At 26.8% G+C, this 18,272-nt stretch overlaps 4 protein-coding genes across 4 annotated transcripts; 2 read left to right on the plus strand and 2 right to left on the minus strand.

Annotated features, from left to right (window-relative positions):
• Window positions 1–3,028: 3,028 nt before the first annotated feature.
• LOC129607958 (cullin-5) lies at window positions 3,029–6,501 on the minus strand. The gene is made up of 8 exons (XM_055519233.1): window positions 6,265–6,501; window positions 4,656–5,798; window positions 4,373–4,605; window positions 4,186–4,306; window positions 3,773–4,130; window positions 3,526–3,701; window positions 3,316–3,465; window positions 3,029–3,228 (listed from the first exon to the last, which is right to left on the minus strand). The coding sequence occupies exons 1-8, from the start codon at window positions 6,271–6,273 to the stop codon at window positions 3,091–3,093; spliced, it is 2,328 nt and encodes a 775-aa protein (XP_055375208.1). The 5' UTR covers window positions 6,274–6,501; the 3' UTR covers window positions 3,029–3,090.
• A 480-nt stretch (window positions 6,502–6,981) lies between these two features.
• Window positions 6,982–8,310, plus strand: LOC129607961 (COMM domain-containing protein 2). The gene is made up of 4 exons (XM_055519237.1): window positions 6,982–7,409; window positions 7,473–7,555; window positions 7,616–7,789; window positions 7,845–8,310. The coding sequence occupies exons 1-4, from the start codon at window positions 7,268–7,270 to the stop codon at window positions 8,067–8,069; spliced, it is 624 nt and encodes a 207-aa protein (XP_055375212.1). The 5' UTR covers window positions 6,982–7,267; the 3' UTR covers window positions 8,070–8,310.
• A 35-nt stretch (window positions 8,311–8,345) lies between these two features.
• On the minus strand, window positions 8,346–9,522 carry LOC129607960 (programmed cell death protein 10). The gene is made up of 5 exons (XM_055519236.1): window positions 9,312–9,522; window positions 9,051–9,252; window positions 8,852–8,984; window positions 8,624–8,788; window positions 8,346–8,555 (listed from the first exon to the last, which is right to left on the minus strand). Exons 1-5 carry the CDS (start codon window positions 9,378–9,380, stop codon window positions 8,471–8,473), a joined length of 654 nt encoding a protein of 217 aa, XP_055375211.1. The 5' UTR covers window positions 9,381–9,522; the 3' UTR covers window positions 8,346–8,470.
• Window positions 9,523–10,434: 912 nt separating this feature from the next.
• LOC129607957 (proteasome activator complex subunit 4-like) lies at window positions 10,435–17,655 on the plus strand. Its single transcript, XM_055519232.1, has 14 exons — window positions 10,435–10,738; window positions 10,965–11,105; window positions 11,171–11,284; window positions 11,502–11,546; window positions 11,621–11,813; window positions 11,994–12,165; window positions 12,609–12,818; window positions 12,880–13,529; window positions 13,590–15,779; window positions 15,842–16,268; window positions 16,342–16,515; window positions 16,603–17,152; window positions 17,209–17,377; window positions 17,436–17,655. Exons 1-14 carry the CDS (start codon window positions 10,527–10,529, stop codon window positions 17,574–17,576), a joined length of 5,388 nt encoding a protein of 1,795 aa, XP_055375207.1. The 5' UTR covers window positions 10,435–10,526; the 3' UTR covers window positions 17,577–17,655.
• Window positions 17,656–18,272: the final 617 nt, after the last annotated feature.

The raw sequence follows: 18,272 nt of genomic DNA on the forward strand, positions 1-18,272 counted from the left end.
TAATATTTCGAATTTAATGTCGCAACTAAGATTATTCATAAAATTGACAACCTTTTTATATTAAAATAATCCAAATCCGTTGATTCAATTAGTCTTAAATAAAAGAAGAGAAATTAAAAATATAAGAAAATTTTCTTAATTAACATTAAAACACATTGAAGTGCTGACAAATTTTCTTTATACCATTTTATTCTCTATATATATTTTATCGTTTTTAATATCTTATTAGCAATATGCAATATTATGCATTTATATATATATATATATATATATTAGGTATAATATAAAACCTCTTGATTCATGGGTATATAGTAACATATATATATGAATGTATGGATATTGAAGAAATTTATATAATATCCGTAGAAATCTAAATTTAATTCAAAGTAAGTATGTATAATTCAAGTTAGATCAATATATAAAACCACATTTAAATGATTACATATGCAATATTGCAACGTAATAAGGCGTTGTTTAGTAACAGACAGACTATTATAATCATTTGTATACATAACATTTATATACAAATAATTTTATATTACACATTTAGTATTAATCTTGAAATTTTATTATTCCATCTTCTAATAATAGTACTACTATAACAATATATTTACCGTTAAACAGCCATTTTTATGTAAAAATTCGAAAATATTGTTGTATTTATAATGTGTGTATATGTATATATTTCATATTATGACATATTGACAATTCTCTTGTACCATTATGATGCCTAATTTCAGTAGTCATATTATAAAAGATACAAAATTAGTTTATGAAGTTACGATTACTTGCTAAAATGATAAAAACTGTCTGACTCCAAATATATTTCTATAACAAGTTAGTATTGAAATTAATTAACAAGTTAGTATTGTAGGGGAAACTGGAGCACATTCGCCAGTAGAGCACATACGTGCGTCAGGCAATTTTTCTCTTTAACTAAAAATAAAACATAATTTTAATCATACAACTTTATGGCTACATAATTCGAACTTCTAGATTAGATCGTAATTTTTTATAGTATAGGCACATTCGATTATTAGACCTTATGTTAGCGACAAAAATTTGTGATATATTCGATTCAAAAGTAATTTATTTTTAATTTAAGGATTTTTTAATTTATTATATTAATACTGATAATTTATTCTTATTTCTTTTACAAAATTCTAAAAGAAAAATTTTAAAAGAATGCGTATTTTATTTGGATATCATTTGAGATAATTTATCTGTATACTTAAATTCTATAATATTAAAATTCCAAGCCAGACAGAATATGAAATATTTATAATAAAATTATATATGTGTAAATAATGTAAAAAATGTATGCATTATATAGGCAAAGGTAAAAAACATGACGAAGAGACACAATATTAAACTAGGCAACATTTTTCTACATACAAATATAAACATAGGCTATAACTAAAGTGAAAATTTAAAAATTATTAAGACATAATTTAAGTGTTAATTTCTCTAATCAAAATTTTTATCTCTAACCAGAATGAAACGAATTGAAATTTAATATGAAAATAATTAGTATAATTATTAAGTTGTATTGCAAGAAGTATGAAACTAAATACCATTATGCAGGTTAGTTCTTATATACCTGCCGGATTAGAAGTAAACAAATAAAATTTATACATTTACATATGTACATGTGGGTATGTATATATTTTCATACTTATTCACATTTAAATATTATTTATTTATAATATGTATTAACATACATAAGAACTTAGTGTCGAAGGTAAGAGTAGAAAGTCAATGTAAATTTATATTATTACAAAAGAACGAGTATGTAGGTAAGTATATAATAAAAAAACAAATATATATTGATAAATAATTGAAGTTCAAGTCTAAATTTAAATTTTTAAGCTTATTTTACTTTTGTATTATTATTATTATTTTTATCATTATTATTCTATTTTATTGAATATGTATGTACTTTGGTGAAAATAAAAAAAAAATTGGATTATAAGTCATCTGTGCTTCATTAAACTAATTTAAAAATTTACATTTCTACTTACATACATACATATATGTATACTTAATAGGTACATATTATTTTCACTTCCTTCCCATAGTAAATAAAAAGGAATTCACTCATAGACGTTTTGTATTTTATTATATTATTACAACATTACATAAAAAAAATATAAAAATTTAAGAATTTTCAGTATTGATCATAAAATTGTAAATATGCTACACATATAATATGCTATACATATAATACATACTGAATTGACGCAATATAAATTATCCATTGTATATATTATGTATGTACATTATACATACATACATACGAATATCACATATTTTAAATTTTGAAAAGGTAAATATTGTAAAAAATATTCTTAACTCGCCTTAAACAAAAATACGTGTCTATATTTGTACTATGTGAAATGCATTACCTTTTCAACGTGAATTTTGTATTACGGTCCTGCACATTAATATACATATGTGCATTATAAACGTACACAAGTGGTAAACATGAATAATTTTAATATAATTATAGTTGAACAATATGAAATAGATTTTAAAAATAAACTTTTTCTTTTTTCGCATTTAAAAAAAAAATTTTTCTAGAAATTTATTTTCACAAAATGCTCTTACATTTGCAAAACTATTCTAATGAACAAAGTTAAATTGTAAGTTTTAAATTAATTAAATAATTTTTATTTAATTTTAATCACATACTAAAGAATATCTACATTATTATGTATAAATTTTTAATCAAATTCAATTTGAAGTAATATAAATTTTAATTTGCGTCATATTCAAACGTTTTCTTTTTATTTAAATGTCGAATTTCGACATTTCAATAAAATGGTTTTATAAATCTTTTATATTGGTGGAATATATTTCTGGATTCCCCCGTATTAAAAGTAAAATATTATGTATTTTTTAACCCGGGGATTCCCTATTTTTTTTTTTTATTTGCCGATTCTTAACTCTAATTTTAAACCAACAGAAAAAAATTTTCAAGAAATTAAAATTTATTGATTATATGAAAAACAAAATTTATTGATTTAAATAATGTATTTTTTTTATTCAATTTTTTAAGAAATTATAAATTAGAATTTTAAATACTGAACACTAAGCCACGTATATAAATGTATTAATATCATCATCATCTCTTCTCATATATTTATGTTCAATCAGCCATTCTAATTGTTCTTTAATCATTTTTTTAGAAGGAAGGAACATATTTTTTAAAATATCAACCAATTCAGCCTGAAATATTCATACATTAAAAACAATATCAGCATAAATTTCAGGTATGTAAATTGAAATTTGTTTTTATATCTTTTATATTCTTACTTGCAATGCAGCATTATTTATTCTTTTTCGCATTTTCATTATTTTAATAATAGCTTCTTGAGTTCTAAGTATTCGCAGTTGAACAATTGATTGATTGTCTTCTTGTTGTGACCTTTCAGTACTAAGCTGTAGTCTACCAATAAGATTCAACTAGAAAAAGAAGTCAATTTATTAAAAAATATTTTTTTTTTTTATAAAAATGTCTTGTACTTTTCCTCTCCTTTGCATTTTTCCATTTTTGATTATGGCAAATTCCTGATTAACCCAAAACACTGTGTTTTCAGAAAAATCTTTTGAAGCGACACATACTGGATCCATTAAAAGTAATTGTCTTTTTAATTTAGGGAATGCTACTAAAGACCAAAGCGTTCGTCTAAGCTCAGGATCTGGTTAAAAATATTAAACATAGCACGCGATAATGAAAGAAAAGTTGATTGTTTAACTATAATAATAATACCTGGAAGCTCTGTAGCGAGTCTTAAATTTTCATATGAAACTTTTTCATAAGGACGTTGATTCCATGCAAATAAAACAGCCATTTGAAAAGTAGTAACATCTAAATCGAATCTACCAATATTATTTACAAAGGTTATTGTTCCATTACTCATATGATGGTACCATTGCAATTTTCTCCCCGAATGTTTTTTTTTATAAAAATCTTCAACATCAGGAATATAATCTTCTAGTTCTAAAGGTAAACTAACAGACACTCTTTCAGAATATCTCGCCCAAGCTCCGGCATTCAAAATTTTTATATTTATTGTATCATGACGTGTTGTGGAAGATTTAAATTGTGTATTCAGATCCTCGCTAACCTGAATCAAAATTGTGTGAATAGTGTAACATATTATGTTTTCTATAAAAATTTACTTTAATATCTTGAAACATTCTCGCCAACTTATTAACATAATCAGCTGGCATTCCAACTTCTCTAAGCCATTCCACCATGTCTTCCTCTTTTTCACTATCCGCACTTGAATCTAATATTAGTCTGGTAAAGATAAAAATGGTTTTTTACATTACATTGATCAATTGAAAGAAATGTGATTAAACTTACCTTCGAGTCAGGTGAACCTTATGATATCTCATAAAAACGTCTTTATTGCTGACATATTTTAGGACTAACAAAACATCACGCAGACGACTTTCTATTTGTTCACTTGTAAGCCGTTTACTTAAAGGAGTTTTTCTTAACAACATATCGCAATAGTTTGCTAAAAGTTCTGGACATTTACTTTCTGGAGTGGTTGTTTTAATACCCCTCGCAGTAATTGCGACTGGCAATTCCAACTAAAATGATTTTGTATAAATTTCATTATTTTTATCAATAAAAAAGTCACCTTAAACACTGTTGTATCATTCACAACATTTTTAAATGCTTTATCTCTAGCTGTTAAAAATCGTGGATCATCATTAAATGCTTCTTTTACTAGTATGCTAAATCTTTTGAATAATTCGAGCAGCCTTTCAACATATTTTTCCGAGTCCTGTGTTATGATATCCGCAGCGGCTATCATATCTGCCAATCCCGCACTAACTATATGATTTTCCAAATCTCTAAGCATTGGATCTACTCCGCCTTGTACGCGATCTAATAACCTAAACATTAAATTTAATCTTTCAGTTTCACCCGATTTTATAAGAGGCGCACATTCCGCTAGTAAAGTATTCAAATGATCTCCTATTAATACATTGACACAGCATTGCGCTAATGGTGGAAAACTACTAGGTTCTAAATATCGCTTAGCTCTGGCTTCCTCTTCGCGCAGTTTCATATCAGCATATCGCATAAAAATTTGGACCCCATTTAACTGCTGTTGCTCATTTGCTTTTAAACGATAAAATTCTGCAGTTGCAGTTAAATAAGCCGCTTCAAAATTTTCTCTATATATTTCTAATTTGTCTTCTGGGTTTGAACACAAATTCACATAGCTCTCACGCACTCCAATTACTAGTTGAGAATCGAAGCTATCGCCATTCCGTTCGGCATGTACCATTTTCATTGCAGAATCTTGTAATCTATCTTTAATATCCCTAAATATATTTTCATTCCAAGAATCCAACATTAACTTTCGAACAATACTTTCTTCACTACAGCCCTTTTTCTGAGAATTACTACTGGAATTATTACTTGAGGACGAACTTTTACCTTGTAATGTACTTTCTAGTTGTCGAAAAGGTAATGGCAAATAGCTACTTTGAGTAAAAAATTTTCTCCATTCGATAATGTAAGATTTCAAAAGAGCTTGTTCTTCTCTTTCAACTTGTACTCTTTTTTGAGCTTGAATTATAAACTTAACTATATCGTCTCGAAGGCAATCATATATTTTTGTAGCACCTTTATCATCCCATAAACAAACCAAATGCACACCATAAAACAAATCTTGCCATTCTGCCTGAGAAACTGTTTCTTGTTGCAATAATTTCAAAACTATTGGTCTCATCTGAGGCCAAATATCCTCAAAAGATCTTTGTCCTTTACCCTAAAAAAAAAAAACATATGTAGGTGTATGTTATCAAAATGTTTGATAAATATAAATAAAGTTATGAAAACTTGAAGATGAAAAATTGCAATAAAATGTTTCTGTATTTTAATACAATTTTAGATTCGTTTTTTAGAAACTTTTAAATTTAAATGCATGAATATAAACCAAAGAAGCCAAAATAATTTGTTTTTAAATTTGTAATACTTATTTTTTTAATTTTGTACATTTCGAATAAAGAAGCATTTCCAAAAAATTGTAATATAAAACAAATTATTTTACATTTTCACCGTAAAAATTTCATTTTTTTTCTTATTTTTCAGAATCTTGGAAAATAAAAAACAAAAATGTTATTTGGATGTTTGCGAACATTTGCAATTTAATATTTCTTTTTAATTAACTGCAAATAAATTTTAAGTTTTGTATATTTCAATTTTGTGGACCATTACTATAGCCTTATACATACCTTCAGCATATTTACTTAAGTACTTTTCAAGTAACACGAGATTATTTCTCATTAATTATGGTGAAAAATAGTATTATTAATAATTACAATTTGAAAAACAGACGATTTTGAAAGTTTGTTAATTGGAAATCTAATTACATTGCTATTGTCAAACTTTCATGTACGCTGGCATCTAAACTGTCAAAATAACTGAAAATGTTTCAACTTTCAGGGCTGCCTTCAAATTTAAAAATTATCTAAATTTAATATGTCATCACTTAAAAAATTTTTTTCAATCGCATAAGAAACATTCAAATGTTGAAATATATTAAATGAAAAATTGAAAAAAGATTTAAAGAAGTGACCACACATATCGACATCGCAGTATAAACATACTTATTTGTAAATGAGCAAAAAAGGGCATCGCAAATTAGTCAATCCAAAATACTTTCAATTTTAGGTTTTAAAAAAGAAAATTGGTCCCACAAGCTATAAACCTCGTTTCATATAACGGCTATTGTAAAAATTTTAAATTTTTTATATTTAATATAACATAAGAAAAAATTTTAAAAGTAAAATTGACCATGAAAAACTCTATAATAACAAACAATTTTAAAAATTTTTCTTAAAAAAAATTACCAATAAAATATAAAAAAAAAACGAAAATATTCTTTTAAATACATTATGTAACATTTTAAGATACACCATATTTCCTATAGCTTTTCTTATGCAAGAATTACAAAATTTGTACATGGAGAAAATCCTAACATAACAAAAATTGAGTCACTCTTGGCGTAAATTGAAAAGCAAATGAAAACAATTTTGACAACAGTATGTCACATACCGAACGACGCTTTCATTAAAATCAACCACTAAGTGACAGCTTAAATTTATGAAGTAAAGTAAAATAAAACAAAATAATAAACATTTATAAGTTTATATACTGTATTATTGAAATTGCAATTTGCAAGAAACAATCCAAGAAACAAATTAATCAATATTATAGTTTAGCATTATCTATAAAATGACTGTCTTGTCCAACGATCAAAGAGAACATTTAAATTTCTTGCGGGATAAATCTGCTGAAATATTGTTGGACTTTTGTAAATTGGCTGTAGAATACTTTAATAGTGGGCCAAACAAAAAGAAGTATTCTGCACTAGGAGGTAATTAAAAACACATATAAAGTTCCTCATATTAATTTATACATTTTTATTTAATTGCAATAGGAAAACTCAATACTACTCATCTCACTGTACAAAATAGTGTTGAAGCTTTGCTTTGTTTACTGGTCGATTATTGCAAATCTTACGTATGTTTTGAAAAACTTAATTTTCACAAACCATTTATTTATTTTATATGCAATTAACAGGGTTCGGAATCTGATTTTATTGAAAATCTCCGAAATTTTGGTTTTACATCAGAACAAATACCTATTCTATGCCAATTAGTATCAAGCAAAAGTCAAATCATAACAACTATACTAACAAGATTAAATAACCTTAACTATAGATTTACAGATCTAGAGTGGCGATTGGATATGAAAGTTCGTTTGATATATATGCATTAGTTTACATTTTATTGATAATTCATATTTTCAGGTCTCTTCGAGAAGTCTTTTAAAGCAAGTTACTCCCATAATTGTTATAAGGATACATATGGATAATGAGCCAAGAGGAGAAAATAGAACTGTGCTAAAAAAGAACGTTGCTGAAGCTAGTCATACAAAGAAACAAGTTATTTTTCAAACAGATCCCAACAATCTTCGTCAATTAATAGACGTTCTGGAACAAGCTCTTTTAGTTTCTCGAACTATAAAAGCTTAAAAAGTACATATAATTATTTTTATCTATATTATACTACTGTAATAGTTAAACTTTTTCAAATTTTAAATTTAAAATATTTGCAATTTTATCTGGTATAAAATTACGATTCGCATTCAAGTTATGCTTTATTTTTATGATTTTCATTTTCAAAATATACAATAGAATAATATTCTCCAGATTTTACTTTGGAGTTATCAACATTTTGATTCGAATAAGAACGATCGACATAAATTTTGTTGTATACGCTAGTAAATGCAAAATAAAACAAAAAAAAAATATCTAATAGAATAATTTGCCTTTATTTATTTCTCTTTTTTTAATATATTATTTATAAAATGATAAAACATTATATTTATATAACTAATGTAAATAAATATAGATGCATGTCTATATACTTGAAATTATTCACAACGATTTTTAACTGTTATCATTATCTGATTTGTTTGGTGAATAAGATATAGAGCACTTAAAAACACAGCATTTGGCCTGAAATTTATTGTTCCGCTTAATATTAAAGTTTAAAATGTCTACAATTTTTAATAAAGGGTACTTACTGCCCCTCTTTAAAGTATTCTTTTAAAGTTGTACTGAATTTTTTCGAATATTTGACAAATTCCTTTTTCCTTTGCTCCACTTGTTGCTTTCCAGATGAGCCCGGAATGAAACCAACAATTTCGTTGACAGCATCCAATAACTTTTTAATGGCGCTAGCAATCTCTCTAAAAGGTTATAAAAACAAAACTTTATTTTAAGTAACAGAGAACTGAAAAAATCAAAAGCACTTAATAGTCTCCAAAAAAGTCTTTCTGTCACTTATTTCGTCTGGGATTCTGCTTAATATTCTTTTTAAAGCAGCAGATTTCTTATTAAGTTCTTGGAATGCGTCTTCAGCTCGGTTTAAGCGATACTCAACCACTGTAATTAGTAATATAATATAAAAAAATTTAACATACGTGCATACGCAAGAATGCAGAAGCTTACACTCGTTTTCTGAAATTGATCCTTGTAAACGTAAAATAATTTCATTCAAATACAAATTTTGTCCTGGTGGTAAATGATGGGAAAGCTCTATTTTATTAATAATTGCCATTAAAAAATCGTAAGAAAAGCCACTATGCGCTTGTTCAGCTTTCGAAATTGCTGATTTTAGAGTTTGGGATGCACCCAAATCTCTATGTTCCAACTAACAAGTAGAAATATAAAAAACATACCTCAAAAACAAAACTTAAATCATAAACTTGCCTGTGTTAATATTGGTCTTAAAATTATAGGAAAAACTAAGGAAGCAATAGTATTTTCACCCATAGTCATCTTTTTTAAAATATACAGTCTATAATGTATTTTTGGCCGTATTTAAATTTTATTATAAATTATTATAATTTTTTTCCACGCAGAATTCCTCAAAAGAATGTTTTGGATTTTTTTTTATTTTACTAATTACAACAAAAATTTTGTATTTTGTGTATAAAATAAAACGAAACAAGGGTATAGATGGCACCTTTTTTAACTTAATTTATTAATTAATTTACAACTATGTGGAACAAAAGAAAAAGAAATGAAATTGAACTTCTACAAATTCAAGCTAAATTACGTTTTCATAAAAACGGATTTCTATACAACGAATCTGACAGTCCCTTCGTGAAACATTTTTGGAACCTCCCTGGTAAACCCATTTTTGAAAAAGTTCCCCTGAATCGTTACCGCAAAGAAGCTCAGAAACAATAGACTTTTATTCTGGTAGGTACGTTTTTCTTATTAGTAATATATCGTGCATGTTTTTGTCATCAGTCATTAATGTTACTTATGCCGTATAGAAATATAGGAAAAATTGCAAGTTTAAGTGTATTAATTAAAATCGTTAAATGATTGCAAAATTGTTGCAAATGTTAAACATTTCCAAACCCGCAGAGTATATTTTTCTTTTATAGCACTTTTCTTTTATGGTTGTTTATTTAATTTGAATAAATTTTTATAAATTAATTTAAGTTAATCATAAAATTTACTTATCTAAATTATTTTAGTGAAAAGGCAAAAGCTCATGAGATATATAATAGTAATGAGATATATAATAGTAATCACTATGAAATTTCGAATAGAACAATCAAATTTTACTTATAAATAAAATTTTATGTACACGAATTTTCAAGCTTCTTACGGAAAAAAAATTAGGCGTCCAGATTAGGGCCCTAAAAAGTTAACATAGCATAAAAACGTTTGCGAAAAGAAAACATAACGTAAAATTGACGTAAACTCGTATACAAACAAACGGCTCATTAAAAATATTTAATGGAATATAAAAGGTTGCTAGCTCTACCCTTATGTTGTCATTGTGACACATCATAAAATTTGATTTTAATGATTTTGATCGACGTCAACAGAACAATATTATTTTGTTTGAAGTTAATTTAATTTTTAAAAATTTAATACTTTATTTTATTAAATTGCATTTAAAAAAAAATGATTGACACTGAAGATGAGGGTTTTAGCAGTACAGAATGCGAAAATTCAAATTCAGATTGTGTAAAAGAATTATTCTGGAATAAATTTTTACCATATAATATTAGTGATGAAGCAGACCTCAATTTTGTCAAAATTAAAAATAATTTAATTAAAGCTATTGCCATGAGAGATATGATTGGTGCTGAAATTTATTGCAGAAGATTAACCAGGTAAAAAAACTTAAAAATTTAAAATCGTACTGTGTTTAATATTTTTCACTAAACTGCATTGTCATAGTTTGTTTTGCAAAATCACTATGTTACAACTTAAACCAGTCTTTAATTTGTATCCAAATTTGTGAGTCATCCAATCATTGTCATAAATTAAAATATTTTTGAAGATTAATTAGTAATTACAAAATCAAATTTTTATTTAATATTTGTTTATTTTTTTTAGTTTTATCAAATTATATGGCTTGAAATTCTCGAAGGATGATCATATTAGACTAATTAAAATTGTTGTTAAAGTAATATGTCTTCCAGACTTAGAACCTGTTCGTGTCAACTGCTTTTGCATAGCTTTAGGTCAACTATTACGGTAATTTTAGACCAGCTTATTTAATCAATATAAATATTTATCAACCATTTAATTAAAAAATTTAGTAAAAAACATGTAAGCCCAGACGATTTGGAAATTGATTGGAAACCATTTTATGATTTATTTTTTATTTATCTTCATAAAACATCAAATAAAGGAAGTTTTTACTCAATTTTTCCGTAAGTATATATCCTACATTCTGGAAGAATTTTGGGCCTTTCTGGCCAATATATTTTATGCTTCTTAAACCAATTTCTATGAGGAACGTCTTAATTTTTTCTCTTATAAATCATTTAACTAATAAAAAGAGCGATAGGGAAAGCAAAACGTTTCTCATAAAAATTTATTGAAATTTGTAGAATTCTTGTACAATTAAAATTTTACTTCAAATTTTAGATCAATGCAAATTAATCTATCGAGTGTAATCCAGTTATGTTCGGCGTGAGTATATTTTTTTGGTTTTGCATTACAATGTTTATGTGAAAAAAAATAAATTTTAAATGGCAAAAATTTAGATACTTTTCACCGCAATCAACCAAAGAAATTTTGGATTTGGTTTTACCAAAACTTCAACCTTTGGATGTTGGAGGACAATGTCAAACATTTGAAATCTTCAATTTATTTCTAAATTTTCACAGAGGATATGAGCTTTGGTTTGATGATTTCATGAATCTTTGGAATGTGTATCATAATCCTCCATGGAATGAAGTAATTTCAAAATGAAAAACAAAACTATTTTAAATAGCTTTATCGTTTGCATTTCCCTTTAATAATCTGGCTATAACGATGAAAATCAAAAACGACAATTACATGCATTATAAATTTTATTATATTATATTTATATTTAATTGAATTACAAATTTAATAACAAAAATATTTCTATTAAAGGACATGATGATGATAATGGGAAATTTAGCTTTTGAAAATATAGGAAAAATTGACTGGAATGAACATTTACCGGTCATGTTTACAAGAATTTTACGATCATTGAATTTACCTGTAGCATACAAAAAAGTCAAAGTAAATAGGAATCAAAATTTGAGTCCGGCCAGTGTAGCAAGTAAGAATTTATATACAAATTGAATTGAAATGAACCTAATTAATTAGAAGTATCTATTGAAAGTACCAAAAAAAATATTTGAATACATTCATCAGCTTTTTCAAAAAATTTAAATTCTTTTTATAAAATAAAGGAATTAATTTCTTTCCGCAAACGCTCGAGTTATAAATTCCGTAAATGAAGGAAAGAATGAAGCAATAACGCGCAAAAAACAAATTCGTTTATGTGTTTTGTTATGCACATTACTTAAGGACACTCCAATGAAATAGTTGGACATTTCCACTTTCTAAGTAGAAATACGAATACATATGCCTAATACCTAAGGTATAAGCAGTATATATATGTAGGAACATAGTTATTGTTTTTAAATTGTGGTTAACATCATTTTATAAATTTTTTTAATCTTCAATAATTAAACATTACACAATTTTTGTGTTTTTTAGAATGGATCGTATCGACCTTAGGGCTTGAACAGGATGGTCAAAAGCACTTAACACTCTTTATAAAAGCCATTGAGTCTTATTTACATCCGGCTAATTCTGGAAAATGGATTAAAACTCTAGGAAATCTTCTAGTTACAATACCTGAAAAATTTATTCGAAGGTTGGAAATTGAAAGATATAGAAAAATATATTGGAAAGACGATATTCCTGGTAAGGAAAATAAATAGCTGCTTAATTTAAAAATATATGTTTCTGATTTTATTAATTTTAGAGAGCCATAAATTAACCGAAAATTGTATAACGTCATTCGTTGAAAGCTTAAAATCTGCAGCATTTCAAGCTATGTATTCAAAAATTGACCCAAATAGTGTATATAAAATATTCAAGCATTTAGCAAATTTAAGGCCGAACTTGATTATTCCAGAAGTAATAAAAAGAGTTTATAGTAATTTAGATTTACTCACGGAGCCACATCGTTTAACGGCTTCATATCAATGTTTATTAGGAGTATGTAAGTCTCTAATAAGCGGACAAAATGGATATACTGATGCAAGAACTGATGTGATACCTATTTTATTCGCCGCACTGCCAGGAATTGACACAAATGACTTACGAAAAGCTTTCGCTACAATGAATTTTTATGGTGCCTTCTTATTTCAAATACCTATTGTAGACTGCTCAAAAACTGCTAATTATAATGAGGAATTAACTGAGTCTGAAGCAATTATATGCGAACAAACTTCAGAATTTGAAAATTTTGTTTTGCAATACATAGATCGTTTATTTGTAATGATTAAGTTTACAACAAGAGAGAATATTAGGATGGAGCATGGAAATAACATTGAAAAATCAAGAAATGATTTAATTATTGAAAACTCAATAGCTAGTGGTTTGCAAGCCATTTTAGGGCAATGCTCCGATGTAATTTTTTATAATAGATTTTTTAATTTAACCATACATAAACAATTTATTATTATTTAGGAAATCTTATTATCCGCTGCTAGAAAAGTAACCGATTTCGTACAATTTAATATTCTGGAATCATCAAGTGCAGCTCCCCTTTTGGGTAATTTAGTTTATTGTGTTGGACTTAGCGCTGGCCATCATGTGTTCAAAATGCTAGTTTCTTTTCTTGGAGAATGTTTAAATTCATATTTTGAAGAACATCCTAATGCCGACACTTATGAGAAACATCCAAACGAATTTTTGTACTATTATACAATTTTTTATTATTTGTTCAAAAGCGACACTCGCCAAGTTTTAATTCATTTGGATACATTTTTGTCAGTATTAGACAAAGTTATAGAATTTAAATGTTTGCAAACAGCAAAAATTACCAGCAATATGATCGCGTGTACCTTAACAAATTTGTCAAGAATTCAAACATTTAACGTAAAAAGTTATGATGAAAAATGTAACAGCATTCCAATCAGATACTGGGGAGCAAAAATGAATCCTAATGACACTATAGAATTTTTCGTTCCTGGAAAAGAGCAAAGAGACGCATGCGAAAAAATCATTCATCGTTACCTACCAGGCATTTTATCTAAATTTAAGAATTTTTATGAAGAAAATAGTGCACTTTGTCGTGAAGATATTGTTAATAATTGTTCGTATGTTCTTTCGTTCTTTAACATATGTAACTTTATTCCGATGTGGGATGAACCACTATTAAGTTTGTATGACACAGTTGTCGATGAAACAAATATTCATATCAAAACTATACCCAAAGAATATTCAATATACATGCCAGACGGTTCAAACATTCGTTTACATGTTTTAAATAGCATAGAAAAGTTGTTGGAAAAAATTTTAAAAGACAGTAGCGATGATATACAATCGTTAAAAGCAATTATTATGATTTTACATCGTATTCATCGAAAAGGATATCGTGGGTCTTTTGAGGCGGAGTTAAAGACATTTAGAGATTTGAGAGATTTTCAGGAAGAAAAGTTGTCAAAATTCAAACGAGATATTAAATTTGTCGTAGCTAATAGAGTTTTAACCCAGCAAACGGGTAGAATAGAAATGGATTCTCCTGATTTTTCTCAAACGCACAAGAAAATTATGTTATTACTTTTGAAACTTTCAACATCACACTACAGCGCTGTAAGGCAATTAGCCCAATCTAAATTAGCTTTTATGTTTTCGATATATCCACTTTCATTTTGTCATATATCGGATGAAATAATTGAATATTTAAAATTAGATCCAAATGAACACCATGAAGCCTTTAAAGGAATATTGCATACATTAACTGCTAATAGTCATATTCGATTGAAAGTTTTAGTACAACGTGATTGGTTGGTTGTAGAAAAATTTTGGTTAAATATTTTGAAATCAATACCTTCTGAAAAACCTTCAATTATACGCTTAATTGAATACACAAAAAGAAATATCAATGAAGAATTCGTAACCATCACTGTTTCTCAAGATATTCCAGATAGTTTTATAAATTTTATACTAAAATTATATCCTGACGTACCTGGCGTTGATGTTGAACAAGGTTTACAGCTACTAAACAAAAGGAATAAAATAAACACAGATAGATACTATAACATTTTGAATGAAATAACTAATATATTAGAAAATAACTCACTGCACTGGAGATATCATTATTTAGGTTCCTCAATGATTTTTTCTTTGGCACATCCGCGTGTGAATTATCCCCCTAAAGTAGCGATGTACTTTATACAAAATTTAATAAATGAATCAATAAAAGAACGTAAGCTAAGTATCAGACTTTTAAATGCTATATTGAGTCAGCAAAAACGAAAGCATATTAAAATTGACTTTGATCCTGTTTCGCAGCAATTAAATACAAAAATTAATTTAGTTGATAAAAAATTTTCATTCGGTTTACGAGATGATAATATGTGGTTGCAATATGATGTAAATAATTTGCCAGATTCTGAAGAAAAGTGGAATAACACAAAATTTGTTTATAAAAATAATGGCTATTTTGGTTGGTCTAGCGATTTTAAGGTTTATGCGCAGTATAAAGAGCAACCTTCTTTAGATCGTAATTTTGAAGAAATGAATGAAATAGAGCAAGCTTTGTATAATTTTTTAAAAAAAGATGAAAATATAGAAAAATTTGTTACATTTATGGCGTTAGAAGAAAATAAAGAAAAGGAGAAATTCAAAAGGTCACGATTCTTATTGATTAAGGTAAAATAACCGAAACAGAAACAAATAATCTTGCAAAGTTAATTTTATTTTTTTTTTCGCAGAGTATTTTTAGAATGTTTGGTGACACATTTTACGAAAGTTTCCATCAAAACATTGTTAAATTAATAAAAGAGAATAAGCAGCCAAGTAATCATCGTTGTGCGGCGGAAATCATATGTGGTGTAATAAGGGGGATGAAACATTGGCCTTTTGGCAAAACGGAACATATTTATAAAACATACATAGTACCTTTGATCGACTTAATTTTTGAGCATATTACAGTTGAAACAGATAATTTCTGGGGAACGTGTTTTGCTACTAGTTGTGAAAATATGGATCCAAGACAACAATATTGGCTTTACGAAGCTTTAATAAAAGAGCCTTTAAGAGAAAAAGCTAGTTTCTTAGATTGCTCTCGAATATTTATTTTACAAGGACCATTTAACCAACATGTATGGCGTATGTCATCATATAGTCATCGATTATTGGGTATATGTGAACGAAAAAAAGAAACTAAATGTTATTGTGAAATTTTGATTTTCATCTTATTTTTATTTTTTAGAGTGTTTAAAACCATATTTGAAACATCCCTTCCAAAATGTTAGAAATCGGCTGGGATCTCTGTTAATTAATATTTTTGAATCGGATATTCAATTTCCAAATGGAAATCCACCAATATGCCCTTTAGTAAAAGATATGATAGATAGCATTTTGAAGGATCTAAAATTATTAAATGGTTTGCTCATTACATTTTCAAATTCAGCTCATAATATTTACAAGAACAAAAAATTCAAGATATTTATGTTTTCTTTATAAAATTTAGATTCAACTTTTCAACCAAATGAATCTGATGAATTTAAGGCCGAAATTTGCTTATACAAAACTGTGTGCACCTGGATAACAGGGAATATATCACGAAATATAAATAGTAATAAATTATCATACTTCGACCTTTTACCAGTTGCATGTCGTTACGAGAGTTACGAAAATGATATAGAATTAGCTGAAGTTTCTACAGTTTTTCTAGGAATGATCAGTCAGGCAATAACTCAACCTGAAATTATAGAATCAGCTTTAAATAAAATGAATGAGGTTTCATTATCGAATTCTTGGAATGCTAGATTAGCCGTAATTGATGCTTTACAAGTCCTAGTTTTTCATAATTTAATGATAGCTTTAAATAATGACAAAGTTATTCAAAAAATAGAACATATTGTCCTTACATTGCTAGAGGATAATCATATATCAGTACGAGAAAAAGCTGCTGAAGTGCTTGGCGGTTTATTACATTGTTCATTTTTGACTAACGTAGACGAATTAATAAAACGTTTTAGCAAAAAATGTCGGTTTAAAGCAACAAAACCGGAAAATAAGTTAGTAAAGTAATTAAATATTTAACGTAAATATTTTTATTGTTAAAATTTTTTAGTTCTTCAAGAGTAAATGGATTACAAGAAAATTCATCTCTCAAAGTACGACATTCTGGTGTTTTAGGTTTATGTGCTTTTATATCAGCTTTTCCATACACGATCCCAGACTTTATACCAAATATTTTTGATTTGTTGTCAAAGAATATAAACGATGCACAGCCAATCCCAGTAATTTTATTTTGAGTTTAAAAAAAAAAATGCTTAATTAATTTTTTTTGTTTTCAAGTCAACAATTCGTAAAGTTATAAGCGATTTTAAAAGAACACACTGCAATGATTCTGATTGGGCTAGTAATAAGGAAAAATTTTCGGAAGACCAATTATGTTTCTTAAGTGACTTAACAGTTCCACCATCATATTATGTATAATTAGCATCATTATTGTTTAATATTGTATTTTTAATTGGAATTAGGTGAAAATTTAATAAACTATTTTGGGTAAAATATATTTTGAGTATACGTTTTCATTAATTTTTTGTTAGAATAAGCTCTAAAAAATAAAAACATTCGAATTGGAAATTGAAAATGGGCAATCAAATTTTAAATAACCGATTTTTTCTTCAAAAAATTAAGTTTAAGTAAAAAGAAAAAATATAGAATTGTAAGAGGGATTTTAAGTACTCTCAAAGTAGTTATACGTTTTCATTAAAATAAACTTTATAATATTAAAGACCTGAAAGTCTGTAATTTATCTGTAATATTTGCAATTTGTTCACATATCTTTGCATAGTTTATACAACAAAAATTTTGCGTTTGCTTTAATATACCATGCAAACGCCAAAAATTTTAGGGTACAGGTTAAAAACCAAGTTTATCATCTGCTTTGATAATGATAAATATTTTAAAATAAAAAGAATATTTAAAATCAATGCATATGAAAAATAATTTAAGAAGAAATGGAAAATCAAGACAGTAAAAAGTGAGCGATTCGTAATTTCGGAACGTTTGGGTATCGTAACCATTGCCTAATTTCCATCTAAAACATTCATTTTTTGTATAGTCGCTTTTTGCATTGTCTGTTAAAAGATAAAATTATCCGTGACTTCCAAAATTAGTAAAACAAGC

Source organism: Condylostylus longicornis, unplaced genomic scaffold, assembly GCF_029603195.1.
Source record: "Condylostylus longicornis isolate FDR11 unplaced genomic scaffold, ASM2960319v2 ptg000030l, whole genome shotgun sequence".
Lineage (NCBI taxonomy): Eukaryota > Metazoa > Arthropoda > Insecta > Diptera > Dolichopodidae > Condylostylus > Condylostylus longicornis.

What these genes read in the sequence shown, in the direction of transcription:
- LOC129607958 (XM_055519233.1), bottom strand. An exon ending in AAGGTTCACCTGACTCGAAG is followed by an intron (nt 4,307 to 4,372) that starts GTAAGTTTAATC and finishes TATCTTTACCAG; the next exon opens with ACTAATATTAGATTCAAGTG. An exon ending in AAATGCAAAGGAGAGGAAAA is followed by an intron (nt 3,466 to 3,525) that starts GTACAAGACATT and finishes TTCTTTTTCTAG; the next exon opens with TTGAATCTTATTGGTAGACT.
- LOC129607961 (XM_055519237.1), top strand. Translation starts at nt 7,268, where the DNA reads ATGACTGTCTTGTCCAACGATCAAAGAGAACATTTAAATTTCTTGCGG. An exon ending in GAAGTATTCTGCACTAGGAG is followed by an intron (nt 7,410 to 7,472) that starts GTAATTAAAAAC and finishes TAATTGCAATAG; the next exon opens with GAAAACTCAATACTACTCAT. An exon ending in AGTGGCGATTGGATATGAAA is followed by an intron (nt 7,790 to 7,844) that starts GTTCGTTTGATA and finishes TCATATTTTCAG; the next exon opens with GTCTCTTCGAGAAGTCTTTT.
- LOC129607960 (XM_055519236.1), bottom strand. Translation starts at nt 9,380, where the DNA reads ATGACTATGGGTGAAAATACTATTGCTTCCTTAGTTTTTCCTATAATT. An exon ending in ATCAATTTCAGAAAACGAGT is followed by an intron (nt 8,985 to 9,050) that starts GTAAGCTTCTGC and finishes TACTAATTACAG; the next exon opens with TGGTTGAGTATCGCTTAAAC. An exon ending in GAATACTTTAAAGAGGGGCA is followed by an intron (nt 8,556 to 8,623) that starts GTAAGTACCCTT and finishes AATAAATTTCAG; the next exon opens with GCCAAATGCTGTGTTTTTAA.
- LOC129607957 (XM_055519232.1), top strand. Translation starts at nt 10,527, where the DNA reads ATGATTGACACTGAAGATGAGGGTTTTAGCAGTACAGAATGCGAAAAT. An exon ending in GAGTCCGGCCAGTGTAGCAA is followed by an intron (nt 12,166 to 12,608) that starts GTAAGAATTTAT and finishes TGTGTTTTTTAG; the next exon opens with AATGGATCGTATCGACCTTA. An exon ending in ATATAGTCATCGATTATTGG is followed by an intron (nt 16,269 to 16,341) that starts GTATATGTGAAC and finishes TTTATTTTTTAG; the next exon opens with AGTGTTTAAAACCATATTTG.